Source organism: Oncorhynchus kisutch, linkage group LG11, assembly GCF_002021735.2.
Source record: "Oncorhynchus kisutch isolate 150728-3 linkage group LG11, Okis_V2, whole genome shotgun sequence".
NCBI lineage: Eukaryota > Metazoa > Chordata > Actinopteri > Salmoniformes > Salmonidae > Oncorhynchus > Oncorhynchus kisutch.
The window spans coordinates 54,317,273-54,337,083 of NC_034184.2; the positions used below are offsets into that span (position 1 = coordinate 54,317,273).

Below are 19,811 nucleotides of genomic sequence, written 5' to 3' on the forward strand. Positions count from 1 at the left end.
TAGAGAATCAATCTTCAGGATGTTATTATCATATATATCCAATAACGTTCCAACCGGATCATACGTTTTCATCTGGGGCCGAATGGAACAGCCGTAGCACCTACAGAGAAATGCGCCACAGCAAAATGGCATTCAGTCGGGACACTGACTATTTTCCCTACCATTAGGTCAAAGTTCACAGCAAATGCTCCAATGCAGTTTTTACTGAATGAGGACATTTAGTGGAAGGCGTAGGAAGTGCTTCCAGATCCATATCTTGTTGGGGAAGGAGGGGGCGATGACGTCAAAGTTGCCCCAACTTTCAGAATTTCACTTCTTGTTTGGAAGATTGCCTGCCCTGTGAGTTCTGTTATACTCACAGACATAATTCAAACAGTTTTAGAAACATCAGAGTATTTTCTATCCAATAGTAATAATAATATGCATATATTAGCAATCTAGGACAGGGTTTGAATGCAGTTCACTATGGGCACGCAATTCATCCAAAGTGAAAATACTGCCCCCTATCCTCAACAAGTTTTAACTTGCAATGAAAACAACTTTTTGACAAAATTTGAAACGTATAATATCTGAACTGTAGCTAGATTCTTACCCGTATACATGGATGAAAGCTTCACCGCAGACTGCAAGCCCTTTCATTAAATAAGACGTTCTGTGTCGTTTCCATTTAGTTCCAAAAGCTTGTTTGGCCCATTGTGTTCCACTGATTCCAACACTCGGTCAACTACTTCCAAGACAACAAGACTATCGATTGTCGTATCTTCCCCATCACCGTCATCAAAGGACTCCACAATGTCTTCTTCAATGAAAATGTTTTGACCTATATCAGGGATTTCCTCATCGTCTGAATTATTGTCGGAGTCAGAGTCAGCATGGCACGATCGTCCTCCAGAAAGTAGTCAACAATCTGAAACTCATCTCTCGGCATGTCCAGTCCACTCATTATCTCAGCCAAACATGGCTAGCGGGAAGGTTCCTGACTTTCTTTGGCTAAACCAAATAGGCTTTTAATTTACCAACTATATTCATATTTACAGGTGGCATAAAAGTTTGTTATTAAGGCACATGAAAGTTCCCATGTTTGAGAAGGCATTTCTGCCCCCAAAAATGTTTGGGTAAAAAAAACTTTTTTTACTTTCAAATGGCTCTCCTGTGAAGTCCTGACTTGCGACATATTCCTAGTTTCCTGAATTGGGTCACATATTTTCACTGCTATCTTTTACAGCAAAAGCTGAAGGTAAGCTAACTAAATTAACTAAATTACATGGGGGCCAACATACAATTGTTGTTGAAGGAGAAACAGAAAATTAGGATGACAAATCATAAAATCTAATTTAAAGTGAGAAACGCAGCATGCCTTCATTGGAAATCTATACATTCTATGTACAGAGCTGTGAAACTGAAACCTAGCCACTCTCTCCTCTCATACCAACAGTAGCTAGCTACACTAGTTTTTAGCTAGCTAGCTAACATTATATCCAAACAAAATTGACGGTCAATCGGTTTTTGTTCTCAGCCATATTAAAAATTTAATTAAAGCCAGATAGCCTACATTATTTCAATTGTATCTGTTTTGTTAGTTGACGTTGTATCGTCAGTTGTTAGCTAGCTAGCTAACTTGCTAGCCAGGTTCCCAGGATCACGTCTCGTCCGAGCAGCCCACTCATTCCACAAGTATGCTAGCTGGCTAGCTAACTCATTGTACCTTGACAACATTGACCCCTATAATTTGAACTCTATAATCTGTTTAGCTGTACCAATTGGCATGGATTCATTCCAACTGGTATTTACGACTTCACAACACTTCCCACAGTGTTACAAACACAGTATCAGAGTGGAAACTGGAGAGGCACAACATAATTTTACGGCCACAACAGACAATGCAAGGAACATTGTGAATGGCATTTTATTTTCCCGGTGTCGCGAAACCAAACCGGGACCCAGAAACCGCAAAAAATACAGAACCATGGGTTTGGTGACCAGTTACACCCTTAATCACATCGGTCCGAATGTACCTCTCCCTGTTTCACAGGGGTTGCTCGGTCATGCTCAGAACATGTATTTGAGTGCTGGAGCTGATGACATCCACCATCTCAGTAGTACCACTTGGACTACTGAGAAAGAGAGAATTCCAGTGTTGGCTATCTGCCCAATGTCTGTGTACATGACGTCACCTCAATCAAAAGATTATGGTATAACCTCAGAATGTCGATTGGCTCTCTGTCACTGGAAGAGCCCCTCAATCTTCATTTCTGGCACTCCCTTCGGGGCATTGTCAACATGTAAGCTGGTGATGACAGAGGCGTCACTCAAAAGGTGGAGCGCAGTCTGAGGGAAGAGCAGTAAACAGCGTGTGGTCCCAACAACTCCACTTCGCTCATATAAACTACCTCAAACTGCTGACAGTGTTTCTCTCGCTCTCACGGAGGCACTTTCTGCTCTTCCTTCGGAATGGTCACATCCTGGTCAGGACAGACAATGCGACTGTGGGGCTACCAAAATGAGGGATACATCTGACACATATTATCAGAGAACTGGGGTTATGACAGTAACCCTACATTTTAAGTTGCTAAAAAGTACTGATTTAAGTTCATAACACAAGAATGTAGATGAATACATAAAATACACTGTAGAATATATTTTAGAGTAATATACAGTGCAGTATACAAACAGTAAACTTAACCATCATTTATTGTTATGCCTTCTTGGGTACTGTCTCTGAAATGATAGTATGATTTTGCTCTTCACATTATCTGTATTTTTAACGCCATTCAATTTGATGTATCTTTTATTCTATTAATAATCGTTTTTGTCACTTCAATTTAACATGTGAGCTGTGAGTTAAAGGCTCTGACAGCAGCAGTTTGTGTCATGCATTTTTTATTTCTTTTAAAATACTCATTCTGTGGCCTTACATTAAAATGAAGTTGAATGGCATCTAGTCAAACAACCTTTCAAGGTGAGAGAGGACTTGTTTGGAATGGCGTACCTGTACATTTTACTTGATTCAATTTGAATTCACATTAAGCTTTTTATCATTTAATGGACCTGCATATTTGTTCCCATATAATATTTCTCAATAAAAGCAGGTTATGTCTATATGTATATGACCGATTCAATCTCCCTTAATTTACAGAATTTCCCTCATTCAGAAACCAAAAATGCGTAACTTCTTGTAGGGCAAGGTACTCAAGTGCAGAACGGCTGTCAGTCAAAACCCATACAGAGCTCTGATGTCATGTATAGCATGTTACTGTACAGCCACTGTGTTCCGATTGAGGTGTTTAACAGTGCTCAAATCTGCCATTTTCAACCCCTATATGGGTACCAGTGTAAAGGAATACAGAATAATTGAAATATCATTGTTTATTTCATTATAGTAGTATTCCACAGTTATGAGAGGATTCCAGAAGGTCATCCAACATGATAGTACTACAGTAATGATTGTGTTTTTATTCAAGATGTAGGGCAATGTAAAGCTAATTAGTTTTGTAAAGGTGCATTTTTGAATGTAAGAAGAAGTGGGAAAGGGACATCCCATTTAGCCTGATGACTCACACAATTATTTTCCTGCTCTATCGTTAACTACATACTTTAGTCTGAGACTGCCATCATTAAAGTTGTTGGGTTGGGGAGGTACTCCGATCCAACTCATGTCTGTGGGCGTTTGATCCTGGTCTTGTCATCGGCTCTGCTGAGGGACCACATTGAGGGACCACTAGCTCTGTGGATGATGTGGGAGTAGATAGGAGGAACGACCCATATAGGAACTAGACTTATTACAATCCCCATATGTCTTATGCAGAAACCAGTGATGAGGAATAATTTTGATCATAACAGGAAATTATGTGGACTATAAACTCCCTCCTGTTTGATCCCATCTGTTCCCACCTGGGACATGCAGGACATCCGCTCTACGAAAGCAATTACCCACTATGCAATAAGGAAACCGCTACAAGTAAATACAGATTATACATAAGCAACATTGTCCTTCATTGTGAAATGTAATAACTTTTCAATGCCCTTTATCGTTGCCAAGTTTTTGGTAAACATGTAAAGTGTGAGTTGACGAGACAGCCTATAGGGAGGAAGTCAGAGACTTGGCCATGTGCCAGGACAACAAACTATGCCTCACTGTGATCAAGACAAAGGAGATGATTGTGGACTACAGGTAAAGGAGGACAGAGCACGCCCACATTCTCATCAACGGGGCTGTAGTGGAGCAGGTTGAGAGCTTCAAGTTCCTTGGTGTCCACATCACCAACAAACTAACATAGTCCAAGCACACCAAGACTGTGTGGAAGAGGGCACTACAAAACCTAATCCCCCTCAGGAGACTGAAAAGTTTTGGCATGGGTCCTCAGATCCTCAAAAAGTTCTACAGCTGCACCATCGAAACCATCCTGACTGGTTGCATCACTGCCTTGTATGGCAACAGCTCGGCCTCCGACCGTAAGGCACTACAAAGGATAGTGCGAACAGCCCAGTACATAACTGGGGCCAAGATTCCTGCCATCGAGGACCTCTATACCAGGCGGTGTCAGAGGAAGGACCTAAAAATGGTCAAAGACTCCAGCCACCCAAGTCACAGACTGTTCTCCCTGCTACCACACGGAATGCGGTACAGGAGCGCCAAGTCTAGGTTCAAGATGCATCTAAAAAACTTCTACCCCCAAGCCATAAGACTGCCGAACGCCTAATCAAATGACTACCCAGACTATTTGCATTGCCCCCTCCAACCCCTCTTTTACACTGCTGCTGCTTTCTGTTTATCTATGCATAGTCACTTTAATAACTCTACTTACATGTACATATTACCACAATTACTAACCGGTGCCCCCGGACATTGACTCACTCTGTACCGGTGCCCCCTGTATATAGCTTCACAATTGTTGTTTTACTGCTGCTCTTTAATTATTTTGTTACTTTTGTTTCTTTTTGGGGGGGGTATTTTTCTTAAAACTGCCCTGTTGAGGATCTTGAGTCCCAATTGGGAACTTGCCCTCCCACCGTCAGCTGGAATGTGGCGCATGGAACGCAAAAAATATTCTTAAAAATATTTAACCTCCACACATTAACAAGTCCAATAGCTCAAATGAAAGATAAACAACTTGTTTATCTAGCCAGCAAGTCAGATTTCTAAAATGTTTTACGGCGAAAACATAGCACATATTTATGTCAAACCACCACCGAAGACACACCGAAGACACAGCTAATTTCCATAGCCAAATTGAACAAAATATGCAATCACCAAACGCAGGATTAAAAGAAAAATAATTTCACTAACCTTTTGAAATCTTCATCAGATGACAGTAATATAACATGTTACACAGTACATTTATGTTTTTTTCAATAATATTCTATATATATCCATAAATCTCTGTTTACAATGACGCATTGTTCAAAAAATGCTACTCAAATGTCCGGAGAAATGACGATAGCTCCGGCAGATGCCGTCAGCTAACATGGAATACACAACATAAACTTAGACTAAATATGCATGTTCTACATATATATAGAAAGATACACTTCTTCTAAATGCAATCGCTGTGTTACATTTATTTTTAACGTTACAGATTTCGTTCACTAGGCTATAATATGAGTCGGCGCTCAGAAATTAGCATTTTGGCTCCTCTATCTTGGCGTCCACAGAAACCCAAATTTAACACATAAATATTCCCTTACCTTTGCTGTTCTTCCATCAGAAGACCTGGAAGGGTTTATACTTACCAAAAACAGCTTTAGTTTTGAAGTCTGTGTCTTTCGGTTATCAAACAAGACATATTTCGGTTGAAATGTAGCCAAGTCAAGTGGATGCGCACCAAAATGTCGAAATTACATATTATATGTCGACTAAACTTGTCAAACTATGTTCAGAACACAGCGTTAGCATGTTATATAGCTTCACAGCAATTCTGAGGACGAACAGAAACACACGCATCGTTTAATCAATCTTGGAAGAAAGACATCACCGGAGCAGAGCGCGCATGAGAGTAACCTGTTTTTTCACGTGACCGAAAGGTTTCGGCCCGCCAAAACTCTCGTGAGCGTGCAATTCTCACAATGAGAAGCCCCATTGAAAGCAGACATCGCGCTGAAGACATAGAAACTGTTCCCAGGACTGTAGGTGCTTGGGAAGGGTGGGGGCGATGATGTCAAAGTTGGGCCAACTTTTATGATGACAAGAGAGAGTTTGGGAGAATTAGTGCCCTGAGAGTTCTGCTTTACATACAGACATAATTTAAACGGTTTTAGAAGCTTTAGAGTGTTTTCTATTCAATAATAATTTTTATATGCATATTAGCAATTTTTGACAGATTTTTTTTCTGTTTACTATGGGCACGCAATTCCTCCAAAGGGGGCAGTAATCAGCCCTATCTTTAACAGTTAAGCGCTCGTAAGTAAGCATTTCACTGTTGTTTTCGGGGCATGTGACAAATATCATTAGATTTGATCTGTGTGATAACTAACTACGTGTTTTCCTCCTTGCACAGTTTCCCACGGTGCTCCTCACTGTGTATTAACCAAGCCCAATGGTTTCAATGTGGTAATTTATTGAGGAGAGGTTTTCTCTTCCAAACTGAGTTCTGCAGATTACTAAAGTTAGAAGCGTCGTTCAAGAGAGCACTTAGGAACAGTAGCTGTGACAGCTTCATTTCCATATTCATAAATACTCTTGAATCATTCCCCTAGATGAGGATTTAAAACTCTACTGTAAAATAACCCAAGTTGATTAAAAACACCTGTTTGATATTGGTAAATAGCTTCGAACAGCAGTGTGAATGGTTATACAGTATGACTCATAAGAGGGAAATAATGCATAGATTCTAGAAAATGGAAGACGGTTACGAGTGAGTAGTCTTTGCCCACGTTATTGTCCTATATGCAAATTTGTATTGTGTTTTAAACATTTGGAGGATTGATACATATTGACAACACATCACTATTGGTCTCTCTTATTGTATGACTCCAAAATTGAGAAAATCCTTGACCAAAAATGTTTAACCATTGTTAATTATGCACTGAACAGGAATGCTAGTTCTTTCACTGTCTTACAAATGGTAGGAGGGTAATACCACTGCCAGATGGTGAAGCATTATATCACTCCAGAGAATGCATTTCTACTGCTCCAGAGTCCAATGGCAGCAAGCTTTACACCACTCCAGCCGTCGCTTGGCATTGCACATGATGATCTTAGGCTAGTGTGCGGCTGCTCTGGAATTGAAACCCATTTCATGAAGCTCTCGACGAACACTTATTGTGCTGATGTTGCTTCCAGAGGCAGTTTGGAACTCGGTAGTGAGTCCTGTAACTGAGGATAGACGATTTTTACACGCTTCAGCACACGGCGGTCTCGTTCTGTGAGCTTGTGTGGCCTACCATTTCTCGGCTGAGCCGTTGTTGCTCCTATACGTTTCCACTTCACAGTAACAGCACTTACAGTTGACTGGAGCACCTCTAGCAGAGCATAAATTTGACAATGATTTGTTGGAAAGGTGGCATCCTATGACGGTGCCACGTTGAAAGTCACTGAGCTCTTCAGTAAGGCCATTCTACTGGCAATGTTTGTCTATGGAGACTGCATGGCTGTGTGCTCGTATTTATACACCTGTCAGCAACGGGTGTAGCTGAAATAGCCAAATCCATCAATTTGAATGGGTCTCCACATACTTTTGTATATATAGCGTATCCTCCCATCACCAGTATTTGCTTTGTTTTCTCTTTATCAATTCAGTATCTGTCTGCTATCTAGCCCTCTCTCTCGCTCATGTTTATGCAGGTTGGTGAGCCTCCCCTACTGCTGATGTCTGTATTTGGTCTGTCTGCATCTGGTCAATGTCAGTAACAGGGTGACTCATTGCTGAAATGGCAGTGTTGTGATTTTCAGAAAGGCCACACTAGAGCACAGGGGCATACTGGTCCATTACAACAGCCACAGAGATCAAACAATACATTCATAATGGCAGAAGCCAACTATTCAAAATTGATACAGAGCGAAGGGGGTGACTGTTTCATTAAACAAACACACACAGTTACTACGCCATACTCTGGCCTCTGGGGATCAGTCTGTTATTAATATGGAAGGCTCCAAGCTTATAATGCTGTCTGTTCCCATTTCGGTTCCATTATCAATGGAATGATCCCCATTGTCAATATTGTCACCAAAATTCCTAGACATTAGATCAGCTCGCAGGCCCTGGACAGTATTGCAGTAGACTGAGGCTATCGGTACCTTATTGAATCAAACATGGTATTCTGTTTCTGGATAAGAATAATATTACATTTTCACACAAAGCCAAACCAGATTGAGAATGTTTTTTTTCCCAAAACCAAAACAAAATAGAACAAAACATAAATCAATGAAACATTTGTTTTTACCAGTGGTGTTTATTTAAGAAAACAGTGTTTATTACATTGACTGAACTGCATTATCTTGGTTAGCCCTAAATACATTTTTACAAGTACAAGTCAATACATCTGACTCACCTAACTGAAACTTTTTCGTTTGAGCCATGGAATAATTACAAAATCCTCAAGTGTCCCCCCCCCCAAATATGTGTATGATTAAGAGATAAATAGATAAATACGTTAACGAAGAAACCCCTCCACCAAAAAACTCCATCACAATAAATAAATCATAATAAATAACATTCAAAATATCTTTGGCCAAACCTGGGCAACATAATTTTCCCATAACTTGTCCAACTGAGAGTAGTCTCAAACCCACATGCCTTTGTCTGCCAGTCAGCCTATGCTTGCGTAACCAGATTCAGAGAGAGAATTTAAAAAAATAAGAAAACAATTATTGAGGCACTTATAAGGATATCAAGAAGAAAATGCTTGCATTTTCTGTGTTTCTGTATTTCTTCCCCCTAGCAGTGAGAAAACAAAGTAGAATAAATTAGACATAAAACAACATTCACTATAAAAGTTGTTGAAAGGCTGTCTTTTTCATCTAGCTATCTATCCTCCTTTTATACATCTTTGTGAATGAGGATAGGAAAAACCCACAAGAAAAAGATTGACAAACAAATTCATTTGCTAAAATAGAAAACCCTGAAATTAAGGGGGGAAAAATGGCATTTTATGTCCACTTTTGGATTCGATGAATAACATAATCAAAGTCTGTTTTCTGTTGTTGTCGTTGTGTCTGACTGAGTGTCCGACTGCTCTCCAAATATTCCTGCCAGAGTCTTAAATCGAGGACCCCATTCATTGAGGTAATCATAGTCCTCATTGGTATCTACAACCAGAGACTCGATGGAGCTGAGCGACTCCGCTACAGAGCCCTCCCCTTCATAGGCATAGGTAGCTAAAGAGTCATAAGGTGGGGCTGAGTTGTCCACATCGTTTTCTTTCAGTCGCTGATTGATGAAGTTGCAGATATCTGCACTGTCTTGGGAAACAGGCAGTTGGTTTTTGCCGGTTTTTGTCTCGGGTTTGACATCACGTCGGAAAAGGTCCCGGTTCTCTTTCAGGAGTTTCTCCTTGATGACTTTGGGGTTGCAGAGGGTTCCCATGTCGAAAGCGTGGGTGTCCTCTTCGCCCCCGCCCTCGTCGTCATAGTGGATCACATTGTCACGGATGTCCTCCTTGGACGTCATCAGGGTCTCCTTCTTGTTCTGTCGTCTCAGACCCACGTAGAGGACCACAATCACTGGAGAGAGATCATAGAGAGAATTAAACAGTGGCTTATGAACTATGAATCAATCGGAATGGTATTGGTAGCCTATATGGTGGTATATGGTGTTGGTTATAATATTGCTAATACAGCATATTTTGTGAAAATATAGGCTAAGATATAATATGCAGTGCTACTTGCATGGGGAAATGTAATAGAATGCATTTGATCAATTACCGCACGGCAGTGGTACCGGAGCGCCATGTTGAGGTCCCCCAAGCCATAAGACTCCTGAACAGCTAATCAAAGGGCTTCCCAGACCCCTCTTTTACCCTGCTGCTTCTCTGTTTATTTTCTATGCATAGTCACTTTAACTCTACCTACATGTACATATTACCTCAGTTACCTCAACTAACCGCTGCCCCCGCACATTAACTCTGTACAGGTACACCCTGTATACAGCCTGGCTTGTTATTTTACTGCTGCTGTTTAATTATTTGATACTTTTATTTTCTATTTTCAAATTTTTACTCATCTATCTTTTACTTAAACACTTATTTTAATTTTATTAAAGCGTTGTTGGCTTGTAAATAAGCATTTCACTCTAAGGTGCGGCTGTTGTATTCGGCGCATGTGACAAGAGATGGTATACATTTCCCTGGCATGCATGTTATGAGACAGGTCATGGTATTGTTTCCTGGCACAGCAATCAATTGACTTGCCAATGATGAAGTGACCAAATCTCCCACACATGTTGTTCCTTAGCAACATACTGTATGTTATGTACTGAGTACTGACCTGACAACAAACATTACATAGCCTACTGACAATGCATCATAGTCAGGCAAAATACACTGATCTTTCCAGATACCATTTTAAGCATCAAACCCAATGGAATCTCTGCCTGGGGCTGCCCATTTCAAATTTACATCTCTCACACTAATTTTTTAAAGCAAGGGGAACAAAATATTATTCCACAATTTGTTCCTCCTCCCTGTGGTAATTCACAATAAACATTTCCCATATGGGTCTTCAATTGGAGTATTCACATGGGAATGCAATGCATGGTTCAACACACACACACATATAGAATATATTCAATTGAAATGAAGAAAGGATAAGGGAAAAAAATTAATAAAAAGCATGGGTGCTGGAATAGACCTGTCCTTCTCCTTCTTCAATATAACTCAAATAGTGCGTCAGCATCCCCCTGTGGTCAAGGTCTGTATTTCAAGCACGGTCATTATTATTTGGACATATCTTTCTAGGGTGGTAGCTGTGTGTGATCTATTTGTGATGGGGAGCTGTGCTGATGCGAGGCAGGGCTCATACAGCCAGTTCAACAGACAGTTTGATTTTCCCATTATTTCCACACAGGAAGGAACACCTGGGTTAGCTTGACAAATCCACCATAGAAAATAACTGTCTCTCCCCTCAAAAAAAGTGTATTTCTTTAAGTTGTGCTACACACAATTTCTCAGAGACAGCATGACTTGTTCGAATAACAGTTGTGCCAGCCAGAGCCTAAGGGCATGTTGACTCTGAGCTCTGATAACAGTTCTCAGCATGTGGTCAACCCTTTCAACACTAACTCTACCTTCACAGAGAGGACAGTGTGTGAAGAGGGCCATCTTCTTACTAACAGGGACTTATTCAACATGAAAAATATCTCCTCGCAGTTTGCTCAACTAATTTTATCTTTGTTGACCCGTAATTTAAGATAAATTGACTTGGCAGGAGAAAAAGGAGACTTTAGGCCATGGTGTGGTCCAAGTAACACATTTATCCTCTACGGGATCGGCATCCCTATACCGGGACAGTTGTTGCTAATGTGAATAGAATGAAGTTGTAAGTAACATCCAATTTTCCAGGACATAGACATGTCTTATATGTAGAAATCTTAAATTATTGTTAATCTAACAGCACTGGCCAATTTACAGTAGCTGTTACAGTGAATAAATGCCATGCTAATGTTTAAGAGTGCACAACAACAAAAAACTTTTATCACAGCGCTTGATTTGATACATTCAACTCTGAAGGTAAATAATGCACTTACATTCAGTAATATATATATATATATATATATATATATATATATATATATTTTATGTTCTCTGTACTTGAAAATGTATCAGTTGACCAATTTGGCACATTTGGGGACACTTGATAAAAAAATGTGTGCAGTATTGCAATGCTTCATTGGATCAGTCTGAAACTTTGCACGTACACCGCTCCCATCTAGTGGTCAAAATCTAAATTGCGTCTCAACTGTAATATTATATTATATTTATTTCAAATATGATAAAAAAGAAATATTTAAAACACATGCTTTTTTGTTTGTATTATCTTTTACCAGATCTAATGTGTTATATTCTCCTACATTAATTTCACATTTTCAAGAACTTCAAAGTGGTTCCTTTCAAATGTTATCAAGAATATGTATATCCTTGCTACAGGCAGGTCGATTCGGGTATGTCATTTTAGGTGAAAATGTAAAAAAAGGTATGATCCGTAAGAGGTTTTAATACAGAATCCTCCTGTGTACATGCATTCACATTCCATATGCAATATGTGAGAGCCAATTACATATTGGATGCAAGGACATAATACTAACTGATGTAGCTAGTAGCAATAGCAGTTAATGGCAAATTATGTTTTCTGAATCGCAAGATTATATAGACATTTTTAATTATGTATGCATGCATCATAACAAATAGTGGTTGATATGAAACTGATAGATACACTTTCAGTTGAACAGTGAGACATCTAATATTTTGTCATGTTGTTTGGTACAGATGTTTAGCAGTTTGAGTCTGATTGCATATTTCTTAGCTAACATATGGAATTGTTTTAAGATGGTCATACCAATGATTATTTCACTACCTGATTTAGTATTTTAAGGCCTCTAAGGTGTCAAATAAATAATGATTGGATGAAACATTGAATTTGCCATTACTGCTATTAGCCAATATCATCCCGCTGAATGACAGATTTACAACATGCAACAACAGATAATAGTGACAAAAAAATCAAAAGGTAGTTTGTTCTGAAGTGTCTGTCCTATATCTGAGAGATATAAGAAATAACAGGAAAAAATTTTTTTTACTTGTACTGTATTTATCCCTTCATTTTAGGCACTAAACTATTTCCATGTATAGTTCCATTCATTTTTTATAAACTTGTACTGCGGACTTTCAGACGAGTCTTGTGGGGCTTGTGGGCGTCCTAGAGCAAAACGGGGAACAGCAACCTGTTTGTGAGAGTTGCACCATAGTTTGTGGTCATAGTTTTGTAGGCCAAACCATTCAGAGGCTACAGAAGTTACTGTGAGAAGACCGATATTCGGGATGTCTCATGGTCTGACAAACACCACGCTAGCTCTGCAACCTTTCACCGGAGATACGGAAGGGCAATATCGGCAGATGCGGTGGATTGAGCCCATGCAAAAAAAATAGATATCTCTAGTTTAAATTGATGAATTTTGATGGAGATTTGTATTATGTTGATTAGATTTCCGCTGGGACGCAGAAATTGGCTAAGGGTTAAGCAGATTAAGTATACTAGAAATAATGGCACTGGAATGGATATCTGCCGTTTTACGGGCTCCTGAACAAATCTGCTGTTTTTTTGCGCTGATCGGAACTTTTTTTGGTACATAATGTTTCCGCCAATGTTTTCTATGGCCGAAAAGAGATTATGGACATCAGAACAGTGATCAATTACCTCGATTTGGACGAAGATTTCTACTTCAACGAATTGGCAGTTCAAGACATACTGGTCACCCGAGACCAGGCCCTAATCCTGAAACTCCGAATAGAAAGAGTTGGCGCAAGAGAGGCTGATGCACCCTGACAAAGACATGGATAATATACACTGTGTATAAAATGTAAACATCACCTGCTCTTTCCATGACATACTGACCAGGTGAATCCAGGTGAAAGCTATGATCCCTTATTGATGTCACTTGTTAAATCCACTTCAATCAGTGTAGATGAAGAGGAGGAGACAGATTAAAGAAGGATTTTTAATTGAGACATGGTGTGCCATTCAGAGCATGAATGGGCAAGACAATCTTGGTTTCATCAGACCAGAGAATCTTGTTTCTCATGGTCTGAGAGTCTTTAAGTGCCTTTTGGCAAATTCCAAGAGGGCTGTCATGTGCCTTTTCTGAAGAGTGGCTTCTGTCTGGTCACTATAGCACAAATGCCTAATTGGTAGAATGCTGCAGAGATGGTTAGCCTTCTGACAGGTTCTCCTATCTCCACAGAGAAACTGTAGAGGTCTGTCAGGGTTACCATTGGGTTCTTGGTCACCTCCCTGACCAATTCCTTTTTCTCCCGATTGCTCAGTTTGGCTGGGCGGCCAGCTCAAGGAAGAGTCTTGGTGGTTCCAAACTTCTTCCATTTAAGAATGATTGAGGTCACTGTCTTCTTGGAGAACTTCAATGCTGCAGAAGGTTTTTGGCACCCTTCCCCAGATCTGTGCCTTGACACAATCTTGTCTCTGTGGGACCTTATATAGATAGGTGTGTGCCTTTTCAAATCATGTCCAATCAATTGGATTTACACAGGTGGATGCCAATCATGTTGTAGGAGCATCTCAAGGATGACTAATGGAAACATGACATACCAAAGCTCAATTTCGGATCTCACAGAAAAGGGTAATTTCTAAAAATCTGTTTTCACTTTATCATTATGGGGTATTGTGTGTAGATTTATTTAATACATTTTAGATTAAGGCTGTAACGTATAAACATGTATGTGAGAATGCTATTCATTGATAACAGCTCAGTGTTCAACACCCTAGTGCCCTCCAAGCTCACCACTAAGCTAAAGACCCTGGCACTGAACACCTCCCTCTGCAACTGGATCCTCAACTTATTTGACTCATCACATACGTTGCTGCAACATTTATTATCCATCATGTTGCATAATGACTTTATTCCGAGTTATATGAACATATCTACTTCAATGACCTTGTTCCCCTGCACATCGAGTCATTAAATTATTGTTTATTCATTGTGTGTTTATTATTACGTTAATACTTTTCTATTTTCTTTCTCTCTGCATTGTTGGGAATGCCCCCAATGTAAGCATTTCACTGTTAGTCTACAGCATGTGATGAATACATTTTTTATTTGATGAGCCTTGTCTTGTGCGAGCCGGAACGGCTCATAGGAGGGGGAGCCTATTTCCTGTTTCTGTAACGTGAGGCAGCTTGATGTACAAGTAAACGACCAGGACAGGACACTAGTCTATCGCAGGGCCTTACCCCAATCTATCTCCTTAATGCAGAGTGCCAAGTAAAGACGAATTGGGTCCCATTTTTGCAGTCTTTTTTTATGATTTCGCCTGTGTTCGAACTCCCAACTTGCTATTCTCAGAGCAGAAACTAATTACAAGGCCATTGAGTTGATCTTATGAAGCAGGTTACTCATATTTTAATTGTAATCAACTATATGCGAGGATATGACATTTGAGTGGTCGTCTTGGCATCCGGATCCCAAGTGGTCCTGTGTCTCTTCCTACACCTTAGTCTGTAGATTGAATAATGAATTTACTAGCAACGCAAAGCAGAGCAAAGCAAGCAAGCAATGCATAAGGAAAGCAAAACTACGGGAACATATTTGGACTGCTGGGCTCTCAAAAACTGGCGAGTAACTAGCCTAGGAGATAGACAACTCCATTTACAAACCACAAGATCTTCCGGCGCCGACAGAGATGGCCGCCTCATTTCACGTTCCTAGGAAACTATGCAGTATTTTTTTTTTTTTTATGTGTTATTTCTTACATTGTTACCCCAGGAAATCTTAGGTTTAATTACATACAGTCGGGAGGAACTATTGGATATAAGAGCAACTTCAATTCACCAACATTACAACCAGGAATACGACTTTCCCGAAGCGGACCCTTAATTTGGCCCACCACCCAGGACAATGGATCGGATCCCAGCCGGCGACCCAAAACAACGGCGCTGCAGAAGGGGCAGATGGAGTGGTCTTCTGGTCAGGCTCCATAGACAAGCACATCGCGCACCACTCCCAAGCATACTACTCGCCAATGTCCAGTCGATTGACAACAAGGTAGATGAAATCCGAGCAAGAGTTGCCTTCCAGAGAGACATCAGAGACTGTATCGTTCTTTGTTTCCACAGAAACATGGATCACTCGAGAAACGCTATCAGAGTTGGTACAGCCACCTGGTTTATTCACACATCGCGCCGACAGAAACAAGCATTTCTCTGGTAAGAAGAAGGGAGGGGGTGTATGCCTGTGATTAACGGTGTGATCATAACAACATATAGGAACTTAACTTCTTGTTGCACTTATCCCATTACCGGGATCATTTTCATCAACATCTGCTGAATTGCAGAGCGCCAAATTCAAATTAAATTACAAAAAATGAAATCACAACTGCAATATAGCAAAACACAGCTTAGCTTGTTGTTAATCCACCTGACATGTCAGATTTCAAAAAAAGCTTTTCGGCGAAAGCATACCAAGCGTTTATGTAAGGACATCTCTCTCAGTAGACAAAACATTACAAACAGCTAGCAGCCAAGTAGATTGGTCACGAAAGTCAGAAAAGCAATAAATGAATCGCTTACCTTTGATGATCTTCGGATGTTGCACTCACGAGACTCCCAGTATAACAAATGTTCCTTTTGTTCCATAAAGATGATTTTTTTATATCCAAAATACCTCTTTTGGTTAGCGCGTTATGTTCAGAAATCCATAGGCTCGAGCGGTCAAGACCGGGCAGACAAATTCCAAATAGTATCCGTAAAGTTCATAGAAACATGTCAAAAGTTTTTTATAATCAATCCTCAGGTTGTTTTTACAATATATAATAGATAATATTTCAACCGGGACTGTAGCTTCTTCAATAGGAGAGAGAAAATGTCTGCTCCTAGCTGTTGCGCATGCAAAACGCTGCTGGCACCCAGCCATACAATGATGCGATGTGATCTTTCTCGCTCATTTTTCAAAATAAAAGCCTGAAACTATGTCTAAAGACTGTTCACACCCTGGGGAAGCCATAGGAAATGGAATCTGGTTGATATCCCTTTAAATGGAGCGAAGGCAGGCTATGGAACAGAGAGCTTTCAGGAAAAACAGCAAATTGTATGCATATTCAAGATTCTGGGCCTGAGAAATAGGCAGTTTCATTTTGGTTCATTATGTTTCTCATCCAAACATAATACTGCCCACTACACTCAACAGGTTAAGTCCTTTTGTTCACCTGACTTAGAATTAGAATTTTTCACAATCAAATGCCGACCGCATAATCTACCAAGAGAATTATCTTCAATCATAATCACAGCCATGTATATTCCTCCCCAAGCAGACAAATCAACGTCCCTGAAAGAACTTCATTCGACTCTATGTAAACCGGAAACCACATATCCTGAGGCTGCGTTTATTGTAGCTGGGGATTTTAACAAGGCTAATCTGAAAACAAAACAAAACCCTGGATCATTGTTATTCTAACTTTCGTGATTCATATTAAGGCCCTCCTCTTGCCTTCCTTTCGGAAAAGCTGACCACGACTCCATTTTGTTGCTCCCAGCCTTTAGACAGAGACTAAAACAGGAAGCACCCATGCTCAGGTCTGTTCAATGCTGGTCCAACCAATCGGATTCCACGCTTCAAAACCGTAGTACACTCAAAGCTCATCATTAAGCTCGGAGCCCCGGATCTGAACCCCGCCCTTCGATCACGTGGACTGGGATATGTTCCGCATAGCGTCGAACAACAACACTGATGAAAGCACTGATTCGGTGAGCGAGTTTATTAGCAAGTGCATTGGTGATATTGTACCCACAGCATCAAAGCGAGTACCGAGAGACTGAAAAACAACTTCTATGTCAAGGCCATCAGACAGTTAAACAGCCATCACTAACATTGAGTGGCTGCTGCCAACATACTGACTCAACTCTAGCCAGTTTAAAAATGTAAAAATGTATGTAATAAATGTATCACTAGCCACTTTAAACAATGCCACTTTATATAATGTTTACATACCCTACTTTACTCATCTTATATGTATATACTGTACTCTATAGCATCTACTGCATCTTGATGTAATATATGTATCACTAGCCACATTAAACAATGCCACTTTATATCATGTTTACATACCCTAAGTTACCCATCTCATATGTATATACTGTACTGTATACCATCTATTGCATCTTGCCTATGCTGTTCGGCTAACACTCATTCATACATTTTTATGTACATATTTTTATTCATTCCTTTACACTTGTGTGTATAAGGTAGTTGTTGTGAAATTGTTAGGTTAGATTACTTGTTAGATATTACTGCATGGTCGGAACTAGAAGCGCAAGCATTTCGCTACACTCACATTAACATCCGCTAACCATGTGTATGTGACAAATAAAATTTGATTTGGCTGACCAGGCGGATACAGGAGTCCCATCTCCCAAACAGCTGGAAAGGCAGATGAAGGTTGCACTGGATTAGGAATCCCAGTCGTCAAGTATGTGTGGGCAAGGATAGCTCAATGCTCCCATACACTATGCTTGTGCAGGCTTCTTTTCACTGACCACCCGCTTGACTGAACTGCCTAATGGCATGCATGAGCGGCTCATGACTCTTCGCATTCCGCTGATGAACAGCTCCTCAGCCACAATCATCAGTGATGGAGGGGGTGAGTGTAATTTTAAAACATTTTGACCACTCTGTTTTGGTCACGGGCACAGCCATACTTGACCGACACTGGAAAATAATTACCCATTTTTACTGCCGTTCATCACACACACACCCTGGAAACAAGCTGCTATGAATGCAGATGAGCTTCTCTTTAAGTGGGATGAGTTTAATTAAGACAATACTCTGAAGACAAGTTTTACAGCCCTGACCTTTAGGGTCAAGAAAAAGCTTAAATCAGTCCGTGACCAAGGAGTACTGAGACAATGGGATTGGATGATGTTTTACGAGGTCAATTCAATTCGGGGGGGGGGGGGGGGCTCAGCTCCCTCATTCCTATCCATCAAGGCTCCTATCTCAGCACTCCATTAATACTTGTTCTGTAATTAAATCCTAGCCCCTTGAACAAGACACAGGAAGTGGCACTTCATTCTGCTCCCAATTGTCACGTTGACAAGTCTGCGAGGTCTGTGTGGATATTCTCAGAATACATTGTTAAATGGATCACAATGGTTTGGAGAGCAGATCAAATCAAATCAAATTTTTTGGTCACTAACTGTATACACATTTAGCAGATGTTATTGCGGGTGTAGCGAAATGCTTGATTTCCTAGCTCCAACAGTGCAGTAGTGTCTAACAATTCACAACTGTACACATACATCTAAAAGTAAAAGAATATATAAATATTAGATTGAGCAATGTCGTAGTGGCATTGACTAAAATGCAGTAGATTAGAATACAGTATATACATATGAGATGAGTAAAGAATTATGTAAACATGATTTAAATATTATTAAAGGTACTAGTGTTCCAGTACTAAAGTGGCCAGTGATTCCAAGTCTATGTATATAGGGCAGCAGCATCTAAGGTGCAAGGTTGCGTAACCGGGTGGAAGCTGTCTGGTGAAGGCTATTTGACAGTCTGGATGCTCTCAATGTTGCAGCAGAAGAACCTGAGGGGGAACAGGCTTTGTCGTGCCCTCTTCACGACTGTCTTGGTGTGTTTGGACCATTCTAGTTTGTTGTTGATGTGGACACCAAGGAACTTGAAGCTCTCAACCTGTTCCTCTACAGTCCCGTCAATAAGAATGGGGGCGTGCTCGGTGCTCCTTTTCCTGTAGTCCACAATCATCTCCTTAGTCTTGGTTATGTTGAGGGATAGGTTGTTATTCTGGCACCAACTGGCCAGGACTGTGACCTCCTCCCTATAGGCTGTCTCGTCGTTGTAGGTGATCAGGCCTACCACTGTTGTGTCGTCTGCAAACTTAATGATGGTGTTTGAGTCATGCCATGCAGTTGTGGGTGAACAAGGAGTACAGGAGGGGACTGAGCACACACCACTGGTGAGCTCCAGTGTTGAGGATCAGCGTGGCAGATGTGTTTTGCTACCTACCCTCACCACCTGGGTGCAGCACGTCAGCAAGTCCAGGATCCAGTTGCAGAGGGAGGTGTTTAGTCCCATGTTCCTTAGCTTAGTGATGCGCTTTGAGGGTACTATGGTGTTGAACGCTGAGCTGTA

The 19,811-nt window shown here is 40.5% G+C and overlaps 1 protein-coding gene across 1 annotated transcript in view; it reads right to left on the reverse strand.

Annotated features, from left to right (window-relative positions):
• Positions 1-8,368: 8,368 nt before the first annotated feature.
• LOC109900200 (cadherin-12) overlaps positions 8,369-19,811 on the reverse strand; it is a 197,619-nt gene continuing 186,176 nt past the window's right edge. Inside the window, exon 12 of the mRNA XM_020495904.2 lies at positions 8,369-9,658. Within this exon, the coding sequence (XP_020351493.1) occupies positions 9,120-9,658 (539 nt within the window). The 3' untranslated portion in view covers positions 8,369-9,119. The remainder of the gene's footprint in view (positions 9,659-19,811) is intronic.